This window comes from Salvelinus fontinalis, chromosome 32 (assembly GCF_029448725.1).
Source record: "Salvelinus fontinalis isolate EN_2023a chromosome 32, ASM2944872v1, whole genome shotgun sequence".
Lineage (NCBI taxonomy): Eukaryota > Metazoa > Chordata > Actinopteri > Salmoniformes > Salmonidae > Salvelinus > Salvelinus fontinalis.
The window spans coordinates 20,633,328-20,656,634 of record NC_074696.1 but is presented as its reverse complement, the minus strand read 5'-3'; the positions used below and the strand labels follow the sequence as shown (position 1 = coordinate 20,656,634).

General features: G+C 42.7%; 2 protein-coding genes across 5 annotated transcripts in view; both read right to left on the bottom strand.

Moving 5' to 3' along the window:
* LOC129830878 (raftlin-like) overlaps positions 1-6,592 on the bottom strand; it is a 56,083-nt gene extending 49,491 nt beyond the window's left edge. Inside the window, exon 1 of the mRNA XM_055893696.1 lies at positions 6,246-6,592. The gene's annotated coding sequence lies outside the window, so the exon portion shown is untranslated. The remainder of the gene's footprint in view (positions 1-6,245) is intronic.
* Positions 6,593-7,196: 604 nt separating this feature from the next.
* On the bottom strand, positions 7,197-20,824 carry LOC129830877 (deleted in azoospermia-like). Of its 4 annotated transcripts, none has more exons than XM_055893693.1 (10): positions 19,784-20,811; positions 18,834-18,956; positions 18,666-18,757; positions 18,517-18,568; positions 18,346-18,412; positions 17,892-18,031; positions 17,513-17,593; positions 17,127-17,177; positions 9,807-9,874; positions 7,198-9,180 (listed from the first exon to the last, which is right to left on the bottom strand). In XM_055893693.1, exons 1-9 carry the CDS (start codon positions 19,784-19,786, stop codon positions 9,839-9,841), a joined length of 645 nt encoding a protein of 214 aa, XP_055749668.1. In that variant the 5' UTR covers positions 19,787-20,811; the 3' UTR covers positions 7,198-9,180; positions 9,807-9,838. The 4 variants fall into 4 exon arrangements, 3 of the variants coding, with proteins under 3 accessions (XP_055749668.1, XP_055749667.1, XP_055749670.1); XM_055893695.1 differs by having other exon boundaries at positions 7,199-9,180; positions 20,745-20,824; XR_008755646.1 differs by having other exon boundaries at positions 7,197-9,180; positions 9,807-9,909; positions 18,834-20,811.
* Between the last annotated feature and the right edge of the window lie 2,483 nt (positions 20,825-23,307).

Sequence of the window (23,307 nt, the reverse complement as noted above, 5' to 3'; positions counted from 1 at the left end):
TATTCCCTCCGTCCCTACATTCACCATCTATTACCTCCATCCCGTCCCTACATTCAACATCTATTCCCTCCATCCCATCCCTACATTCACCATCTATTCCCTCCATCCCATCCCTACATTCACCATCTATTCCCTCCATCCCATCCCTACATTCACCATCTGTTCCCTCCATCCCGTCCCTACATTCACCATCTATTCCCTCCATCCCGTCCCTACATTCACCATCCCATCCCTACATTCACCATCTATTCCCTCCATCCCATCCCTACATTCACCATCTATTCCCTCCATCCCGTCCCTACATTCACCATCTATTCCCTCCATCCCGTCCCTACATTCCCCATCTATTCTCTCCATCCCGTCCCTACATTCACCATCCCCTCCCTACATTCACCATCTATTCCCTCTATCCCGTCCCTACATTCACCATCTATTCCCTCCATCCCCTCCCTACATTCACCATCTATTCCCTCCATCCCATCCCTACATTCACCATCTATTCCCTCTATCCCATCCCTACATTCACCATCTATTCCCTCCATCCCATCCCTACATTCACCATCTATTCCCTACATTCACCATCTATTCCCTACATTCACCATCTATTCCCTCCATCCCATCCCTACATTCACCATCTATTCCCTCCATCCCGTCCCTACATTCACCATCTATTCCCTACATTCACCATCTATTCCCTACATTCACCATCTATTCCCTCCATCCCATCCCTACATTCACCATCTATTCCCTCCATCCCGTCCCTACATTCACCATCTATTCCCTACATTCACCATCTATTCCCTCTATCCCGTCCCTACATTCACGATCTATTCCCTACATTCACCATCTATTCCCTCCATCCCATCCCTACATTCACCATCTATTCCCTCCATCCCGTCCCTACATTCACCATCTATTCCCTCCATCCCGTCCCTACATTCACCATCTATTCCCTCCATCCCGTCCCTACATTCACCATCTATTCCCTCCATCCCATCCCTACATTCACCATCTATTCTCTCCATCCCGTCCCTACATTCACCATCTATTCCCTCCATCCCGTCCCTACATTCACCATCTATTCCCTCCATCCCGTCCCTACATTCACCATCTATTCCCTCCATCCCGTCCCTACATTCACCATCTATTCCCTCCATCCCATCCCTACATTCACCATCTATTCCCTCCATCCCGTCCCTACATTCACAATCTATTCCCTCCATCCCGTCCCTACATTCACCATCTATTCCCTCTATCCCGTCCCTACATTCAACATCTATTCCCTCCATCCCATCCCTACATTCACCATCTATTCCCTCCATCCTGTCCCTACATTCACCATCTATTCCCTCCATCCCATCCCTACATTCACCATCTATTCCCTCCATCCCGTCCCTACATTCACCATCTACTCCCTCCATCCCCTCCCTACATTCACCATCTATTCCCTCTATCCCGTCCCTACATTCACCATCTATTCCCTACATTCACCATCTATTCCCTCCATCCCCTCCCTACATTCACCATCTATTCCCTCCATCCCGTCCCTACATTCACCATCTATTCCCTCTATCCCGTCCCTACATTCACCATCTATTCCCTCCATCCCGTCCCTACATTCACCATCTATTCCCTCTATCCCGTCCCTACATTCACCATCTATTCCCTCCATCCCGTCCCTACATTCACCATCTATTCCCTCTATCCCGTCCCTACATTCACCATCTATTCCCTCCATCCCGTCCCTACATTCACCATCTATTCCCTCCATCCCGTCCCTACATTCACCATCTATTCTCTCCATCCCGTCCCTACATTCACCCTCCTCACTCCTTTTCCTTACCATGTTTCTCTCCTTTCATTTCCCCTCTGTCTATGTGTCTTTCATACAGTATCCCTCTCTCATCAATTTAGACATTCCCTTCCTTCCTGCCTCCACCCCCCCCCCCACTCCCTCCCTCCCTTCCTCACCCACTCCCTCCCTTCGGTTCACATCTCCTATTGCTCTAACAGCAGAAGATGCTTTTCCCATAAAGTAGTCCAACCACATTCTCCACCAATCCTGTAAGAGACTGCTTCCGTTATTAGAAGACACAGATAAACTACAACCATACTGTACTCTGTTCCCTAGACCTGTAAACACACTGTTTGTATGCTAGCTAGCACACAGGGAGAACATGAAGGTTAAAATAGGGCAGGAGGACAACACGCTTTTAATTGGTTCTACTGTTGAAGCTTTTAAAGGCCTAATGCAGTTATTTTTATCACTATTTCAAATAATTTCTGGGTAACAATGAAGTACCTTACTGTTGTTATTTTTTTCACTTAAAATTGTACAAAAAAGCGCAGTGGTCTAGAGCACTGCATCGCAGTGCTAGCTGCGCCCCCAGAGTCTCTGGGTTCGCGCCCAGGCTCTGTCGCAACCGGCCGCGCCCGGGAGGTCCGTGGGGCGACGCACAATTGGCTTAGCGTCGTCCGGGTTAGGGAGGGTTTGGCCGGTAGGGATATCCTTGTCTCATCGCGCTCCAGCGACTCCTGTGGCGGGCCGGGCGCAGTGCGCGCTAACCGAGGGGGGCGGGTGCACGGTGTTTCCTCCGACACATTGGTGCGGCTGGCTTCCGGGTTGGAGGCGCGCTGTGTTAAGAAGCAGTGCGGCTTGGTTGGGTTGTGCTTCGGAGGACGCATGGCTTTCGACCTTCGTCTCTCCCGAGCCCGTACGGGAGTTGTAGCGAATAGACAAGATAGTAATTACTAGCGATTGGATACCACAAAAATTGGGGAGAAAAGGGGATAAAATGTATTTAAAAAAAATAAAAAATAAAAATTTGTACAAAAAATTGCTTTTTAGCAAAGAGCAATTTCTCAAGCAACAATTTTGCTAAGACTGTCTGGGAGTGGTCTGAGTGAGGGGCCTAATTGGATGAGTGAAGGGCCTAATTGGATGAGCCTAATGCGAGAGATCTGTGACCTAAAAACGAGCTATTATTGACAGAGAGGTATGAAACTCTTTGTTATTGGTCTATTAAATTATACCGCATGGTGATGTCATCAGGTAGGCCAAAACTCATGTGAACTTTTCAAACAGCTTACACTAAAATGACATTATCTTAATTTTCACAATATTATTCCAAGCTCAGTGTGAAAATATATATAAAATGTTTTTGACTGCACTGGGCCTTTAACTGGTTCTACTGTTGAAGCTTTTACCTGGTTCTACTGTCCTGTTCCAAGCTTTTAACTGGTTCTACTGTCCTGTTCCAAGCTTTTAACTGGTTCTACTGTCCTGTTCCAAGCTTTTAACTGGTTCTACTGTTCTGTTCCAAGCTTTTACCTGGTTCTACTGTCCTGTTCCAAGCTTTTACCTGGTTCTACTGTTCTGTCCAAGCTTTTACCTGGTTCTACTGTTCTGTCCAAGCTTTTACCTGGTTCTTCCTGCTCTACCTGTGTGTGGTTTGAAGAGTTGGGCTTGTATGATGATGATGCACTGTGGTCCCTTATAACTGCTCAGCACTACCTGTGGAGATAAGTTACCCTTTAGCATCATCATCCTCCTATCACAAGGTTGAGGGGTGAGGTATCTAAACCACCACTAAAAAGAGTCCTTAGGAGCTGCAAGAGGACTGGGGTTTTAGGAGCTTTGCGCTGGGGTCTTTTTGTTGAAGTGTCATCATTTCAAGGAGCGAGCACACACAGACAGACTTACCATTAGGCAGAAGAGGCAATTGCCTCAGGCCTCACATCATCAAGGGGCCTCAAGAGCCAGGCATATATAATTTAAATATCATTTCACAGCTTGAGGACCCCCCATCCTCCACTCTACCCAGAGTTCCTGTGCTTTGTTCCCATTGATATGATTGAAAACGTGACTTTCACTGAAATTTAGCTGCAGCAATGAGGCGTGTTCAGAGCAGAGAAAATAAAATAAAAAAATATCAAAAATTAATGAATTTCTTTCGCAAAAAGACAGGTACTGTACTGCTGATAATACTGCCATTGTCGTCAAGGCCCATGTCATACTCTTTCTGGCCAGACAGCATCAGATACATGAGCTACATATAGTAAGACAGAGGGGCGCTGTTTCGCTCGCTCCGATGCTTTCTCTCCGGTAAAATGGTTTCGGGTGCTGGAATTATTTATTTTGGGATGAACCCGCAAAGGTAACCTACTTTTGAAGTGATTTGTTTGACAATCAGATGAAAACATCAATGGTTGTGTTCATAGCACATTAAAAGGTAATACATTTTTACATTTTAGTAATATTGCAGACTCTCTTACTCAGGGATTCAAACCAGCAACCTTTCGGTTACTGGCCCAACGTTCTTACTGTAACTGCTGGCTACCTGCCACTATTGTATTTTTACAGTTAAATTACATCTTTATTATAAAACCATTTATAGTACCTGCCTCTGCCTGGGGCCTCCAAATCACTAAATCCACCAGTGCACGCACACACATACACACAGGCAGGCAGACAGACAAACAAACACTAAACTAGCATTAAATGACCAGCAAAGGAAGGAGGAATGAGGAAAGAGAAAGAACAGATAGAGAGACGAAGGTAGGGGGGCATCTCATTAGAGCTGCTCTCCTAACAGAGTGTTTTTAAATGACAGCGCAACCAAACACGGATTACACACGAGGATAATCCGTCTGTGCTGTGCCAACGCTCCTCTCTCGGCAATCTTCTGGGAAGCGCAAGGGTGCGGAGAAGCGCCATTTATCTGCCGCTGAGAGCGAGTGCGGGATAGGCACGCAGATGAGAAGATACACTAAATATAGAAGGAGATGCAAGGGAGAGGATGAAAAGAGAGAGGGAACGTAGGAGAAAATAAAATAAATCGCTCAGAGGGAGGCATGATCCCTGAAGAAATAAAATTTACCTAAACGGGTGTAGGCTATATAATGAATACAATTTTGAGCTTAGGAGGAAAAACCTTCTTTGACGTTCATGATTTGCCTGCAATCAATGTCATCCAATTCATTTCAATGTGTAGGCTAGCCTACTTTCCATGAATTGGACCAGAAGTATTGTGTAACACCAAGTCCTATGATTTTTTAGAAATGTTTAATTTGTGATGATTTAAAAACCTTAAAAAGATGATTGCAGTCAAACGTTATTTACCTGTATTTTATATATATTTCCACACTATGAGGTTAGGATAATAGTGTGACATTCTGAAAATTATGATAATGCCATTTTATTGTAAGAGCTGTTTGAAAAGACAGGCTAAAATGCCATCCCTGAAATTTCAGGCTGTCTGGTGACATCACCTGGTGTTAAATTAGTTAATAGACCAATAAGAGAGTTACAAACCTCTGCCAATAACAGCGAGTTTTCTGTTTTCCCCTCCTTACTCAAACCACTGCCAGACAGTCCTAGCAAAATTATTGCTTGAGAAATTGCTATTTGCTAAGAAGCTATTTTTTATTTCTGGTTGACCATTTTGATTGAAAATAATCACATTAAGGTACTTAATTGTTGCTCAGAAACTATTTGATATTGAGATAAAAACGGCTGCATTGGGCCTTTAAGAAAAACGCCAAAGGCAAATTGCACGAGTTTGCATGACACATGGAGTGCGCCTGTGGGTTTGCCTTTTTGCTCCTGCACGCTCACCGCACGTGGCGAACTGCTTGGTGCGCATTATAACGATGGCAGTTTAGCAAACGGGAAATTATACATGACAGGTCGCTTACGCACGGAATCACTCTCTCCACATTTCCCCCATTCACTCCATCTCTCCAGCTGCGCTTGACACAATTTACTCTGTCACGAATATCTGGGCTTTAGCCTCTGCTTGGAATACAAACCACACATAGTATCTGGCACAGGCATCACAATCAACATAATACAGGAGACAAGACTCGTTTAGGCAACAGGTTTTGGCAGAACGTAAATACAGACTATTGGAGAGAATTGGTGGGTTGTTAACCGTTGTGACCCGAACTTGTGCTGTGCCCACCAAACGAGCCCGTGTATACGGGATCCATCACGCTACTTCCCTCGCCGTCAAAAAAGTTAACGCTGCACAGTTAGCCTACACACGTCTCATAAAACATCTCCCAAGATTTATGTTTTGTATTTGAGGCCCGAGATGTTGCCACTACAACATAAACACATTCTGAGATTACTTGGTTTCATCTATGAACATAACACCCGTGAACTCTGACCTACATTTCCATAATCTCAATTCATAAACATATTTTATTTGTTTTTAAGAGTAGACAAACAAAAGGTAGCCTACCGTTTGGAATCACCCGTAAGAGAAGTCTCTCGACAGTCAGGACGCATGCGCAAGCAATGTGCTCATGTTTTTACACGGTCACCGACACACAAACCCGAACTTTCTGTGGTGTCTTCACCTTGAGCGCCTGTCTGTCAATCCCCTGTCCTCTGCGTGATCACCCCGGTTGACGAGCCACGAACAGCCGTTAAGGTCATGCTGCTCCGGTAACGGGAAATCCCGAATCCTCCCTCTGACAACTGTACGGTACTGTATCTATCCGGCAGCCCGATGCGCGTGATAAGTGTGTGAGGAGTTCTCTCCCTCCCTCCCTATATCTCCCTCTGTGTGCGAGAGCATCGGGGAAGTCTGCCTTTCCATTTCCCTCTGCTTATTGAACAGTCGCAGAAGGCTGATTTAACATACAAGGAGGGGAGATTAAGAGTGGATGTGAAGAAGATGCCACAGAGACTGTAAAAGTCAAGCTTAAGTACTTAATCAGAACTACCATAAGAGCATGCTACAGCAAATGCTTTATGTTCATTTGTGGGGAAATTGAGATTGTGTGTGTTGTCTGGGTTCAGTTGGTCATGGACAAGTGTTTTTATGGTAAGGAGTTCAAATCTGTGTTATAAGGGGGTCAACGTGTGTGTTTGTGAGTGTGTCCAGGGTGTCTGGGATTCATGTTAGACCGCGGTCAACACTGTAAATTAATTTTTCATAAGGCCTATCCAGACGGCTCCATAATTCAGAGCAGTCTGTCTGTCGGGGGGCATACTGCTGTTTGTGAGAACAAAATGGTCTGTGACAGAAAATTATGGTCAGTTATGTTGCCATGACAGAAAGTCAGCTCTGACCAACCAGCAGCCACTTCTGGGGTGTATGCCAAATCAGAGGGACTAATCTGGATTTGTCCAATAATACATTGTTTTCCATTGCAAAATGTTTTGCTAAGGTGTGCACTAACAAATACATTGCAGGTACACAGACAAAAAAATAACCACCCCGGGTCACAAATTGTACCTTCACCAAATCCTAACAAATAAAACAAAGCTGACTAAAGTTAAGGCCAGCTTCATACTTTAATTGACCGTAGTAGAATCGTTAGGCATGTCTGCTCTTTGGATCACACTCTGGGTCTTGACCAACTTCAGATGTCAACCAGTCCACAGTGAAGACAGAGCAGCTATGCAACAGTAAACAGATAAATATTTCAGAAACAGTGTACTCTTCTGGGAAAAAACTCCAAGGGTTATAATACAAAGCAGGATCAATGAGTTAGCCAGCTAACTTTCACAAACAACCAGAAATAACTATAGATTGTCTGGTTCATTATAACAAAGCTAAACTTAGATGTGTGTTTGTGGTTGTTGAGCCAATCCCAATTTCAAGCTTATCTTTCAAACAAACAAATAGAAAGGTATTTGGGAAACACTGCCTTAGAAGACAAAGAGTCAACACATTTCTCTCAACTGATCTATCAAAAAATAAATATATTGAAATGCAAAATGTGTTTATCTATTTTAAATGCAACCAGTTAACCCGTCGGGCTGAAAAGTGATTAGAATCAAACTGAAAATATAGTATTAATGCGTCATAAACACATGAAATCACACCTCTAAAAAAAGGAGCTAAACATTCTTACAAAACACACTTTGTCAACAAATCAATCAGTGCAACAACAATAAATATATAAAGTGAACTTTAAGAGAACTTCAACCAGTAGTGATGAAACGCATTGCTGTTAGTTATGTCCTTCATTTCAGAGTGAATTAAAACACGTTTCCCGACCCAGGCTGCTGGGCTGCATTATAAAAGTAGTTTATCAACACCGTCAGGTGAAATTGACTCAATGATTTTCCTCTTGGCGACGTACTACAAGAGCTGGAACCGTCTATAGAAACATTGGCCACAGGATCCATAACTTAAGAAACGGCAACACTCAAAGGCCTCGGTGCCAAATAACACCATATTCCCTATAGTTCACTACTGTTGCTCTGGGTTCTAGTCAAAAGTAGTGCACTAAATAAGGACAAGGGTGACATGTGGTACGCAGCCTAAGAAACATTGCCCACAATAAAAGGATTCATAACTTTGTAAACAGCAACACTGGAGAAGATATCAGTGCATCCCAATTGTAAATACACTAACATCGAATCAATTAACCCCTCAACAAAAAAAGCAGGCAGGCACTTCTAATTCACTGAAGTAAATTGAAATAAAGAGGTGATTTAAGTAGCTTAAGACGGGAACCTGTCAAGAAATTATATAAAAGAGCACTAAGGCAACAGGAGCGCCTGAAAAATAATGTGCCAGTGTTGTGCCCAATTCTGCCCACAATAATTTGATGCATTCGTTTCTTAAATCAGAGGAATATGGGGATGGAATCTTGAATTAATAATAGAAAAAGTCAAAATCAACACACTATTCTAAAGGCTAATTTGTTGTATTACAAATCTATGTACAGAAGCCCAGCAAAAATCTTACACCCAAACAAACTGACATTAAAAAACTTTCAACATAAATAGTCAAACATAAAATATAAATATGCACAGATGAGCTTAAAACTATTTTCTTTTGGGGGGTTATCAAACCACCCCCCCCCCCCCACACACACACAAAAAAAAAAGGCAGACACCAAGCGTTGCTCTGTGCTGTAAACAAGCTGAAGCTCCAAAATCCCTTCCGCTCTTCCCTGTGACAGTGTTCGAGATGGGTTGAAAGCGGTCCAAGCGCCAGGACCATGGTCCTAGCCAAGCCAAACACGGTCACAGTGACCACGCCCATCGGGTGCAGGTGCAAGTGTTGAGCCGCCGCGGTCGGGTCTCAAAGTGAGCAAGAGATGTCGTAGAGAGAAAGCATCCTGAAAGTGTATATTTTTAAAGTCTATTGCTGCTAGCTCTCTAAAAGGCCAGGATGTCACCTTGTGCTCCAGTCTGCATGGAGACGTCGCCCCCTTGTGGTGGAGAGGAATAACAAGCATTCAGTCAACTATCAGCTAGGATTCTAGAGCTTTTTCCCCAATGGGAGAATATTCATTGCATTTATTTTATTCCTTGCGTCCTTTCCACGCCTCCTTCTCAAAACTCATTGGGTTACCTTGTCCTCAAATTGCATTGGAAAAGAAGACCTGAGGGGCAGGACCTTGGTCCATCTCCTCCAATTTGATTGAGAAGGAGGCAAGGAGATAGGATGCGAGGAATCGCAAGACAAATTGAGACTGTCCACATAGTCTGACAACTAGAGGAAAGAGAATAGAGTATGTTCCTCAAGATGGACATATTCTGCCATCCTCCCTGACAATACACAGACAAACTACAGATAAGTCACTAATTGAGCATTCGAATCAGCACTTTGAACACTTGCTCCACAATCACTAATTACTTAGAAATGGCTGAAGACTGGAGGGAGAACAATTGAGATGAATTGTAAGAACAATGAAGAGATGGAGAAAGACTTGATAGAAATGGCAGATGGGATACAGGAGGGAGGGGGAAGATGGGTAGAAAGATTAGCAGAACAAAAAGAGACAGAAATCAGGAAGGTCTGAGTATGTGTGTGTGTGTGTGTGTGTTCGTTCACCTGGTACAGCAGGAGGGTCAGTGGGCTGTGGACTACAGCAGAGTCTGGACTCCGCAGTCCACAAAGTTCTGGAAACGGGGCATCACATCACATAATGAGCCGGCTGAAACAACAGTGAACCTTAACACAGGAACTACTACAGCAAACACACCCTTGGGAGAAAATCAGTCATCCTTAGCCAAAACATGAATTACTGCAAATACTGATACACACTGGCAGGAGATGGTCGATATTATATTCGCTTAAAGCACTCACACCAACATGACAATATAGGCTTTACCCAACATTGCCTCCTAGTAGCCATTACTTGATCAGATGACAGAATACACATCAGGGATGGGCAACTGGTCGCCTGGAAACTTGACGTTGAATTGCATTGAATTATACGTCGGGCTGAAATGAGCATTTGAGTCAGGACATTTTTCCTGTCACAACTTCTACAAGTCAGAATGTTGAATAAAATTATATTTTAACATACTTTACCGGTTGTCCGTGTGGTTCGTCCATTTGACAGTAGGAATGTGAGACAATATATCCACAGGAAAGTATAATTACATCAACGTTTCAAAGCACTGGTAGTGCATTCAGATTTTGATCACCTGAAGTATGCGCAGAACCATGTAAACACAGACACGAGCTCTGCAAGTATGCATGCGTCTCGTGCATGTATTTTTTATTTTTTACTTGTGCACTTGCTTCAGTTGATAAATCTGAACGCACTACCAGCGCTTTGAAAAGTTGATGTAATTAGTTGATGTAATTACTTTCCTATGGATATACAGTGCATTCATAAAGTATTCAGACCTTACCCTTTTCCACATTTTGTTACGTTACAGCCTTATTCTACATTGGATTAAATACATGTTTCCCACTCACCAATCTACACACCACACCCCATAATGACAAAGTGAAAACAGGTTTAGAATGTTTGAAGTAAAAAAAAACATACCTTATTCACAAGTATTCAGACCCTTTGCTTTAAGACTCCAAATTGAGCTCAGGCGCATCCTGTTTCCATTTATCATCCTTGAGATGTTTCTACAACTTGAGTCCACCTGTGGTAAATTCAATTGATTGAACATGATTTGGAAAGGCACATACCTGTCTATATAAGGTTCCAAAGCTGGCAGTGAATGTCAGAGCAAAAACCATGCCATGAGGTCGAAGGAATTGTGCGTTGAGCTCCGAGACAGGATTGTGTCGAAACACAGACCCGGGAAAGGATACAAAAACATTTCTGCAGCATTGAAGGTCACCAAGAACAGTGGACTGGCCTCTATCATTCTTAAATGGATGAAGTTTGGAACCACCTAGATTCTTCCTACAGCTGGCTGCCCAGCCAAACTGAGCAATCGGGGGAGAAAGGCTTGGTTAGGGAGGTGACCCCGATCCCGATGGTCACTCTGACAGAACTCCAGAGTTGCACTGTGGAGATGGGAGAACCTTCCAGAAGGACAACCATCTCTGCAGCACTCCACCAATCAGGCCTTTATGGTAGAGTGACCAGACGGAAGCCACTCCTTAGTAAAAGGCACGACAGCCCATTTGGTTCTCTGGTCCGATGAAACCAAGATTGAACTCTCTGGCTTGAATGCCAAGTCTGGAGGAAACCTGGCACCATCTCTATGTTGAAGCATGGTGGTGGCATCATCATGCTGTGGGGATGTTTTTCAGCGGCAGGCACTGGGAGACTAGTTAGGATCGAGGCAAAGATGAACGGCGAAAAGTACAGAGATCCTTGATGAAAACCTTCTCCAGAGTGCTCAGGACCTCAGAACTGGGTCGAAGGTTCGCCTTCTAACAGGACAACGATCCTAAGCACACAGCCATGACAATGCAGGAGTTGCTTCGGGACAAGTCTCTGAATGTACTTGACTGGCCCAGCCTCAGCCTGGATATGAACCCAATCTAACATCTCTGGAGATACCTGAAAATAGCTGTGCATCGACGCTCCCCATCCAACCTGACAGAGCTTTAGAGGATCTGCAGAGAAGAATGGGAGAAAGTCCCCAAATACAGGTGTGCCAAGCTTGTAGTGTCATACCCAAGAAGACTCGAGGCTGTAATCACTGCCAAAGGTGCATCAACAAAGTACTGAGTAAAGGGTCTGAATACTTTTCTAAATGTTATTTTTCAGTTTTTCAAATGTATTACATTTGCAAAAATGTCTAAAAACATGTTTTTGCTTTGCCATTATGGGGTATTGTGTGTAGATTGAGGGGAAAAAAACTATTTAATTTATTTTAGAATAAGGCTGTTACGTAACAAAATGTGGTAAAAAGTCAAGGGGTCTGAATACTTTCTGAATGCATTGTATTCTCACATTTCTACTGCCAAATAGACCAACCGCACAGACAATCGGTAAAGTACATAATAAATATAATTTTATTCAACATTCTGGCTTGTAGAAGTCGTGAGACTAAATGAAAATTCCTGCCCAACGTAAAATTCAATGCCGCGTTTCCAGGCAAGGCAACTGACGGTTCGTGGAGAACTCTGTAGGGGTCTTAACTTTCTGTTGAGAGTTAAAATAGTGGTGTAATTATTATGGGGGGGGGATTGTGCGCCAGCTGTTGTTCTCTTGTTTTGTTAATTATCCCATGTCAGCTAACATTTTTTAGAAGTTAGTCTAGACAGCTGTCGAATTACCGACCGGGGGACCCCCCCACAATTTTTTTGTCACTCTCATTCAGATATCATATTAAAAACTGCAAACATAGGTCTCCCGAGTGGCGCAGCAGTCTAAGGCACTGCATGTTGCGGCGTCACTACAGCCTGGGGTTCGATCCCAGGCTGTGTCACAACCAGCCGTAACTGGGAGTCCCATAGGGGGGCGCACAATTGGTCCAGCATCACACTGGTTAGCGGAGGGTTTGGCCGGTGGGGCTCTACTTGGCTCATAGCCCTCTAGCAACTCCTTGTGGTGGACCAGGCGCCTGCAGGCTGACTTCCGGTCGTCAGTTGAACAGTGTTTCCTTCGACACGGCTGGCTTCTGGGTTTGGCAAGTCATGTTTCGGAGGACGCATGACTCAACCTTCGCCTCTCCTAAGCCCGTTGGGAAGTTGCAGCGATGAGACAAGATCGTAATTGGATTACAATTGGATATCACGAAATTGGGGACTAAAGGGGGTAACATTTTATATAATTACATTTTTTTTTAGACAATTATGCTAACATTTCTCTCCAACCATGGCAAAATGTGTAGAATTGCAGTAAATTAACAGTAAAACGCCCCTCCAACAACACTTCTCTTAGGACCCACAAAAGGCTAGGGCCGGGTCTGACATGAACTTTTTTTTAACTTGTTATAACGCTGAAGTCACTTGTGTCAACAAACAAACAAAAAAGCTCCATTAACACCATATGCCAAAAGGGTGAACTTGAAAATGAGTGAAGTACATAGGATCTGAAATCATTTTCTGTGCTTGCCCATAAGACCACGTGTCAAACTTGTTCCACAGAGGGTGTCCACAGGTTTTCCTCTCCCTTTTACTTAACTGATGAATTAAGGTCACTGATTAGTAAGGAACTCCCTTCACCTGGTCATCTTGGGCTTAATTGAGAGGAAAAGCTAACACTAGGCCCTCCATGGAATGAGTTTGACACCCCTGCCATAGACAATGTTATCACCCCTAAACGGCCATCCAAAATAATGTACAAAAAAACAAAATAAATAAAAAGGACTGCTACATTTAGCTGGCATGTTCCAGGAGGGACGAGAGGAATCATGACATTGACAAAATACATTTAGTGGAGCCAAATCTTTTCGAATAGCCTATTCCACTCTGGCTTTCTGTGGTATCAACGAGATGTGTAGTAGCCCATATGGCTTTCTGTGGTACCAACGAGATGTGTAGTAGCCCATATGGCTTTCTGTGGTATCAACGAGATGTGTAGTAGCCCATATGGCTTTCTGTGGTATCAACGAGATGTGTAGTAGCCCATATGGCTTTCTGTGGTACCAACGAGATGTGTAGTAGCCCATATGGCTTTCTGTGGTACCAACGAGATGTGTAGTAGCCCATATGGCTTTCTGTGGTACCAACGAGATGTGTAGTAGCCCATATGGCTTTCTGTGGTATCAACGAGATGTGTAGTAGCCCATATGGCTTTCTGTGGTACCAACGAGATGTGTAGTAGCCCATATGGCTTTCTGTGGTACCAACGAGATGTGTAGTAGCCCATATGGCTTTCTGTGGTACCAACGAGATGTGTAGTAGCCTAGGGCATTCTCTGTGTCTGTGTGCTCCAAAGCGTGCAGATGGAGCGAGTGACAGTCAATGAGCCTCGCTGCAGTGCAACTCTGCTGTCCTCAGAACTGGATAAGTATAAACTCATTCAAATTTTCCCCCTTCATCCTCCTCTCTTATTTAGGCCTAGGCTGCTATATGCGTTGTAGGTAGGTTGCACACTGCTAGGATAATATGGAAATAGACCTTGGCCAACTACGCATTTCTTTCATAAGCTTTCCTCAGCTGTAGCCATAGTTCTCTTTTCACTCATTAGATTTTTCCATCAATTTCATTTGTCATTCAAATATATTTGTCATACAAAATAAATCTGTGAATGAGAATAGCATATTACGGTGGAAATTACAAGATTATGTTATAATGCTGTTATTGCATCAAACGGTTGTTTTATGCAACAGAATAAGGGGTTGTTAGAACACTCATCTGTGTGTGTTCTACTGAGGATGGCTCTCTAGAATATTTACAATGTCTTTGGGTGATACCACATTCCAGAGCATGAGTTAATGTTTCTGTTCTATAGAGTACCAGGGAGAGATGACTCTAGGGCCAGACCCTGGTCTCTACACAATGAGATACTGGCTGCTGTGAATTATAAGTATCTTTCACACAAATCTTAATCTTGTGACACATTCCATACATCTGTTGTTTGTCATGTAGACTGAAGGAGGATGTACTTTGCTATAAAATGCTGTGGCTCAAACCAGCTGGTTGAGTTCAGTGATCACCTCCATTACTGCACTAATTAAATAATAAAGTTTCATTATTGTGAGGAAATATAAGTCTCTCCTTTTGATTACAATAATTCCACCACAATAGACTCCGGTGTTCATAATTATTCCCATTTATAAGCTGCAATTTTAGGACAAACATTTTATTAGAATAGTTTGGAAAAATCTTGTCAACTTTAATTCATCTTAAAGCTTTTATGATATTTCAGTTAGTAGGACAAGAATTTTGGTTGTTGGGTTCACTATGGCAAGGAAAGATTTTTTTTCTGACAGATGCATGCATCATTACTGTCTAACGCTTTGCTTAACTGTAAGGTTTGTTCAAATTTCTCATTAGATTTTTATATCTTGCTATTGTTTCTTCTCTCTCTCTCATTTTTACCTTAGGCCTCCCATGTGGGGTTATTCAAAAGCAACTTAAAACTTTGAAACATCTAACGGAGTTCATTGTTTGATCATGAAATCTAGCATGCATTAAACTAAAAGTGTCTTAAAACCCTTTAGAACCAATAGTGGTGGTCAACGACCTTGCTTTAAATTGCTATAGCGGCCGCGAATGGCCTTGTTTTTCTAACAATAATATCTGTCTATCGCAAAATGAACTTGCTAACAAACTGTTGTCATATTCGCATGGCTGTTGTCATCAACCAGAGACAGGGTATGCTGTCATTTGACTTTAGAAAAAAATACACAAAAATAAAACGTATTTACTCCAAATGACGGCGCCGAAGCAATGACGACTTTTCACTGTGGAAGAGGCTGTATCCATGTTGGTTTGTGATAAGGATTTCGGACACGTACTTGCACTTGGAAAGCGATGATGTCGAGGTGAGTAAAATAAGTCAACAGCACATATACGTTTGGTGTTGTTGTTTGATGCTGTGAAACTTGGGGAATAGCCAATCCTGTCATGATCACTTGGTTGGTACAGCAAGTACAGGCGAGCAGGAGCTCTCTGACTCATGGAAATAGTTGAAGTGTTTGGCTGTATAAAGATATACATTCTCTCAAATGTTGTGCACAAATTTGTTAACATCCCTGTTAGTGAGCATTTCTCCTTTGCCAAGATAATCCATCCACCTGGCAGGTGTGGCATATCAAGAAGCTGATTAAACAGCATGATAGTTACACAGGTGCACCTTGTGCTGGGGACAATAAAAGGCAACTAAAATGTGCAGTTTTGTCACAATGCCACAGATGTCTCAAGCTTTGAAGGAGCGTGCAATTGGCATGCTGACTGCAGGAATGTCCACCAGACCTGTTGCCAAATAATTGAATCTTAATTTCTCTACCGCGGACCACGTGTAACCACACCATCCCAGGACCTCCACATCCAGCTTCTTCACCTGCGGGATCATCTGAGACCAGCCAAACAGACAGCTGATGAAACGGTGGGTTTGCACTGTCAGAAACAGTCTCAGGGAAGCTCATCCGAGTGTTCCTCATGAGATCCATTGTTGTGCCATTTATTCCTCGCCATCACCTCATGTTTCAGCATGATAATGCATGAGTGTTAATCGTTTTTTTTGGGATAGTGCGGGTCTTTACACAATGAACGACAAAATGAGTGTTATTCTTATTGACATGAATGTGGTGTCATATTAAAGAAGAGATTGTGCTCTTTAAAAAAATAGGTTAATTGTTATTTGTTTTTGCACAAGGTACGTTTGTTTGAAATTCTGAGTATTCTACAGCAGCAGCCTAAAATTCTATTGGGATCTAAAGGGTTAATAGGCCAAGTCAGATTCATATCAAATGGACAGAAAAAACACCATTTGGGCTTCTATAACGATAAGACATCGGAGTGTTCCCTATAAAAACAGACTTCGGCTATTGGCCCTTATCATTCGAGAGAAAAATATAGATTTAGCACTGCTTTAGGAAGAATCTTAGCTCTATCTACATTGTTGTCTTGCTTTGTGTAAATATAAAATATTTATTGAAATAGGCTATAGCAAATGGGAATATAGCCAATGTACTGCCCTGCTGTGTGCTGCCTGATCCAATTCTGAGTGGTGTAATTGTTTCATATTGCGATTTTTTTTTAACTTGTCCATTCTGACAACTTAAATCTATATTCTGGTTGTCCAACATTTTATTATTATATATATATTTTTTTTACTTGTCCCGGACAAGCGGACTAGCCCTGGCATGTATGGGTATGGAACTCATGATGAGTTTAGATTTTTTTGTGGCCCCACCCCCATCAAAGTTGCCCATCCCTGATACAGATAGATGGTAAAAACGTCACATCTACACAGCTTTTACAATCAGTTAAAATAAAATATTGGGAATGCATCTTAGCAGTTTGCAAAAAGTAGTCATTCAGAGGAAGTGTCACCTGGTTGATGAGCCGTGTCCTCTGCTCCCCAGTCCAGTGTGGTGAGGCGTACTGGGAGAGGAGAGCAGGAGTCAAAAGGTCAATACATACATGTCTAAAATGCATCCTTTTCCTCAATAAGTTATATGGGGAGAGGAACAGGTGAGAGTGTGTTTATCACGCTATGGTACAGTATTAAAGCAGATGTATGTGTGTGGTCTCTAGCATGTCATGCATGTATATTAGTTTGGATTAGTGTTGATGCGGAATGTGTCATGTTGTAGTGCATGTTTTCATACCAAACGCCACTAGGAGTTCTCCACGGAACAATACATTTATTCAATGAATACGTTATCCCCCCCGCAAAAAAAGGTTATCTGCCTGCATGAGTGTGTTTGTTTGTTTACCTGGTACGCGTAAGCGGTTTGTGAGTAGCTCATGGGCATCTGTGGAATCATGACTCCTGGAAAGCCGTTGTACGAGTAAGGCTGAGAAGAGAGGAAGGAGAAAACCGCAGTGTCAAAGGTAGATGTACGCAAAGTTCTATCTTCAACGTCCCACAATGTTTGCCTACTGAACATGGCCCTGGTCTGCTGGGCGGGCAGGTTGGGGTTGGTGCACTTTTGGGACCACTATTAGTCCTAAAGTGTGAACTGATTCAAGCCCATCTTGCAACACAGTGCCTCTATCCCAAATGGCGCCCTCGTCAAAAGTAGTGTACTCCATAGGGAATAGGGTGACATTTAAGACACAACCAATGGCTTTGGGGTGATGACAGGGCCCTACCTGGAAGTAGGGATTGCCGCCATTGAGTACAGGTGAAGGCTGAGCCATGCCCCCGCCCATAGGAGAGCAGCAAGTGCAGTAGATGTACTGGGAGGGGGTTAACCAGGGGGCCTGACCAACCAGGTGAGACGGCATGGAACCTGGGCGGGTAAACAAATAAACAAACCGTCCGCATTCTAGGCTGACTATAATTAAAGACACATGCCAGGTCTCACAATGGGTGTTTGACATTTCAACTAACCACTAATAATTTGATATAGCAATTTATAGTCGATCTGGCATGCGACCATTGGTTGGTGCAATGTCTGCAATGTGATCAACGTAAAACACGTTTAGCCACAATCCAGACTTCCGTTGTGGAAATGGAGTACCAAAGGCAAGGAGCAGAAGACATAAGAAAATGTTGAGACTAAGACATATCAATGGACCAAATGCACAGAAGCAACACACTCACGTGAGCTCCTTTCCTTCATGATTGCTGGACCCAGCTTGAGTTTCCTCCCTTTAAAACTGATCTGTTGCTACAGAGTAAACATGGTGAAGACGAAACACATTAGCTTGTGAGTAGAGTGAAGGCAAAGTTTGAAAGACTTGAATGTGACCATGTTAAATAAATGACTCTTACTTCAACAATGGTTTGGATGTCGACGTCTTCATTGAAGTAAACAAATCCATAACTACACAAAGTCAAAGAGTGACATTGTTCCATAAGACAATGTTTACTGGGAGGCACTTTTCTTGAATAAAGGTGAAGCCTACTAATTTGGGACTTACCCTTTGCAGATACCTCCACGGTAAGTGATGATTTTCACTTCCTTCACGGCACCAAATCTCGCAAAGAAGTCCCGGATTTCGTTCTCATCCACCTAGAAAGGACAATATGAGCAAGTTAGATGATGACGATGTATCCCAATCCGTTTGGAAATGATTTGAGCTACTCACCTTCATGTCGATTCCTCCAACAAAAAGTGTGTTTGGAGTCATTTTACCTTCAGGTAAAATATAACCATTTGACAGCTTCAAACTTTCGGAAGTCTGACATCCGTTTCTCTGTTTCTGGATATCCTGGAAGAAATTAAAGTAGCTAGACATTGGTCATACCAGTTGCCTTTCACTTTTCTACAACTTCCAATCACAACATGCTCAAGTGGGCAGAAAGATTGTAGCCATCTCAGAGTAAGCCTCATCATCAGATGGAGAATCTATTGATCCAGCTAGCTAGCTCAATCACAGGTGAAAGGAATTAGTTATACCCTGTGCTCAACCATTCTATCCAGGATTAGAACGTCAAAAAGGCAAGGGGAACTCTGAGGGCAATCCACTTCTATTTCAGCCATCAGGGTACTGTCATTGTCCACCCTTTCCCGGCCAGTTAGTTCCTAACTAACTTACCTATAGAAAAACTTGATTAGCTAAAGTTAACTATAACAAATTATTATTATTCATGTGACAAAACTAGCTAGTTTGCCAGACAGGTAATGAACGATTGCCTATCTTGGATGGCCGGGCCCTAGCTTGCTAGCGTAACAAAGACGCAGAGGAGCAACTAACTTTAGCTAGCTAGGTACGTTATGTTATTAACTAGAAACGTGGTCGTTTATTGGAGGGAAAATTATTAACTAGTTAACTAAAAGACCTAGCTATAATGTTATGAGCTGAATTTATCAAGCATGAGAACAGGCGATACACTTCGTTCATGTTAAGTATTTTTAACTTGCTAGCTAACCTAGAAATGTGATATATAGCTTGCTGACTAGCTAACTCACTCCTGAGAAATTGGACAGCGATTTTTTTTCTCACACTCGCTGTGGTCGAGGGTGATTTATTCCTTACTTTAAAATTATACATATGTTTGGGTCATTCTCAAAACACAGATGTAGCTAGCTACTCACCATTTCTAAAACCGTTAAAACAGAATAAATGAAACACACTGCCGCGCAAACTTTCCCCGCCTGAAGTGCACGAAAAAACGTTGAACCGATTGTCAAAAGCGATGCGCCACGCGCAAGCTTACATTTGCTGAACCTAATTGGGATGTTCCAAAAAGTACATTGGTTGCTTTTGTGTGTTTTTATTCTGTTGTTTTTTACGCGTAATTTCGTTACGAGTAAAACGTTGTTTTAAAGGGGTGTATTTGGGTGTATTTTGGGGTGTATTCTTTAAATAATGACATCTGATATCAAGCGTCTAGATTTCATCTCCCTCCGCAAATAAAATATAATGACCCAGGCTCGAACCCTCAACCTTCTAGTCCGAAGTCCAACGCGCTGTCGACTGTGCCACAAAAGCATCCTCCAGTGGCAGATTCTATATCCGCCCTTATACAGAGTCATTACACTACTCCCTCCTTTCAAATAGCGCGTCCTTGCTAGCCTGCGACTCAACGTCTTATAGGAACGCGCTCACCGGTCAAGCACACGCACAGTCGTGGATGCAAGGTCCGATCACTTCTGACACCAATGTAATGAAACAGCAGGGAGCAGGTCACGAACCCTCGACCTTCTAGCCCGAAGTCCAGCGGGCTATCGACTGTGCTGCAAAAATCATGCTCAAGCGGCAGAGTCGATATCCACGCTTATAAATCCAGGGTTGTTACAATAAATTTCACAAAGATCAAGAATGTAGCTCACGTTAGCTGTTTAAAGTGTGTGAAAGTATAGGATTGTTCACAAATGGCGCCTGTGTTGACATTCAGCAGAAGCTCCATTGCAACAAATAACTAATGAACTACAATGTGACATTAAGTACAGTTATCAAATCCATTCCTTTGATGACATAGTTAGGTCATGATCAATCGAGCTGCCACATGATATTTCTGAGGGAGAGTAAAATCAAAGATTTTTTACAACTAACCCAAGATAGACCATAACCGGACGTTTCCAATGAGCAAATGAATCATACTGGGTAGAACAAGGAAGAAGATGGGCAGAGCCAAGCACGCGCTATTGAGATCCTATTTGCGCGTTCCAGCATTTATTTGGACATTCCCGTTAGGGAACGCCTACTCTGTCAAGTGCGCGGGTGCAATAACTCAATTCGCCCTTGCACTCATAAACGCATTTTTTTGGGTAACTTTGGCAAAGGGTAAAGTCCACAAAATGCAGTTCACTCTGTTTGTTACAGATTGTAGTTTTGGAAATAGAAAACTGTATGGACATCAAATGTTTAATCGGTGAGAAAATTGGCAGAATCTTAGCAAAACTCAATTTCGCTCCATCATCTCCCACTGCCGGTCACTAGGCTCCCGCTCATCACCATATATGGTAGTGAGTGGAAACGCCAAGCAGATGCTTCACATTTACACATCCGGTGAAATATTTGTTAGTTCCTCGTTAGCAGCTGCCAAGGCAACAGCTACTCTTCCTGGGGTCCAGCAAAATGAAGGCAGTTTATACAACTTTAAAAACATTACAGTACATTCACAGATTTAAATATCTGTCTTATTGTTCTATCTATGGTGACATGCAGGACAGGCGTGACTCTAGTCTAGACAGGGTTAGGGTGTCCCCTTGTGTCTGCATTTCATACGGTTGAGTTTCTATCAGAGCTCCCAACAATGGCCACTAGAGTTCATTATAGAATCACTGTTGAATGTGTCGTGTTAGTTTGTGTGTGTGTGTGTGTGTGTGTGTGTGTGTGGAAGGGGGGTTCCCAATCACAAACTACTTTGATTTATGTAAAACCTTTTTGATGCTTCATGTTGTATTTATTTAGAATTCACTGCACATAACTTAACTAAGTAGCAAACCCCTTGATTTACTGCCAGACGTTAAGTTAATAGAGAACCAATATAGTATGTGTTCTATGTACATATTCTCCATCAGTCAACTTTTTTATTTATTTATTTATTTTACCGTTATTTTACCAGGTAAGTTGACTGAGAACACGTTCTCATTTGCAGCAACGACCTGGGGAATGGTTACAGGGGAGAGGAGGGGGATGAATGAGCCAATTGTAAACTGGGGATTATTAGGTGACCATGATGGTTTGAGGGCCAGATTGGGAATTTAGCCAGGACACCGGGGTTAACACCCCTACTCTTACGATAAGTGCCATGGGATCTTTAATGAGCTCAGAGAGTCAGGACACCCGTTTAACGTCCCATCCGAAAGACGGCACCCTATACAGGACAGTGTCCCCAATCACTGCCCTGGGGCATTGGGATATTTTTTAGACCAGAGGAAAGAGTGCCTCCTACTGGCCCTCCAACACCACTTCCAGCAGCATCTGGTCTCCCATCCTGGGACTGACCAGGACCAACCCTGCTTAGCTTCAGAAGCAAGCCAGCAGTGGTATGCAGGGTGGTATGCTGCTGGCTCAGGTGAAATAAAAAAGTAAAGAACTGTTCATCTTTTCCATTCACTTCACAAGCCCCCTTTGTTCCATGTTGGAAATGGCGTGGAAACAACGTTGATTCATCCAGTGTGTGCCCAGTGGGATGGATGTTCTCCAAATGTCAAACAGGCCGTACTGATAGTTCCCCTGAGATCTCCCTCTCTCAATGACACACCAGGGACTGGGTGGAGTATATATATTGGAGTAAACACACACACACACACATCAGCCCATTGCCTTTTAAGCATAAGTGTCAAAAAGTAGTGTGGGAGTGAAATCCCTTAGGAAAATGATCACACACTAGGTGTCTATTGATTATTGATTTGGAATTGAGACCCACGTAGACTATGACATATTTGTCAACATGCTCTAATTAGCATTCCATTCTCCTTCATCAGTACAGACTATGATGCAATAATGCAGCAGATATTTATTTATTTTGCTCCTTTGCACCCCATTATTTATTTTTCTACTTTGCACATTCTTCCACTGCAAATCTATCATTCCAGTGTTTTACTTGCTATATTGTATTTACTTCGCCACCATGGCCTTTTTTTGCCTTTACCTCCCTTATCTCACCTCATTTGCTCACATTGTATATAGACTTATTTTTCTACTGTATTATTGACTGTATGTTTGTTTTACTCCATGTGTAACTCTGTGTTGTTGTATGTGTAGAACTGCTTTGCTTTATCTTGGCCAGGTCGCAATTGTAAATGAGAACTTGTTCTCAACTTGCCTACCTGGTTAAATAAAGGTGAAAAATAAAAAAAATAAAAAAATATGAGCGAGCATGGAATATCTAGGGTCCGTACGTATCAAGCGTCTCAAAATAAGAGTTCGATTTAGCATCAGTTTAGCTTTTTAGAGCACAATGAAAAAAGTTACATGGACAGGGAAGACCTGATCCCAGATCAGTACTCCTATATGTAATTATTTTGTAGGCCTAAAAGTTAAAAGGCTGATACAGATGTCAGCATATTACCAAAGACAGTGTAATAATTATGACATTATAGAATATTGGAGGCTCTCTAGCTGTATTTTGAAGTGTGTCATGAATTCATATGGATATAACTGATCA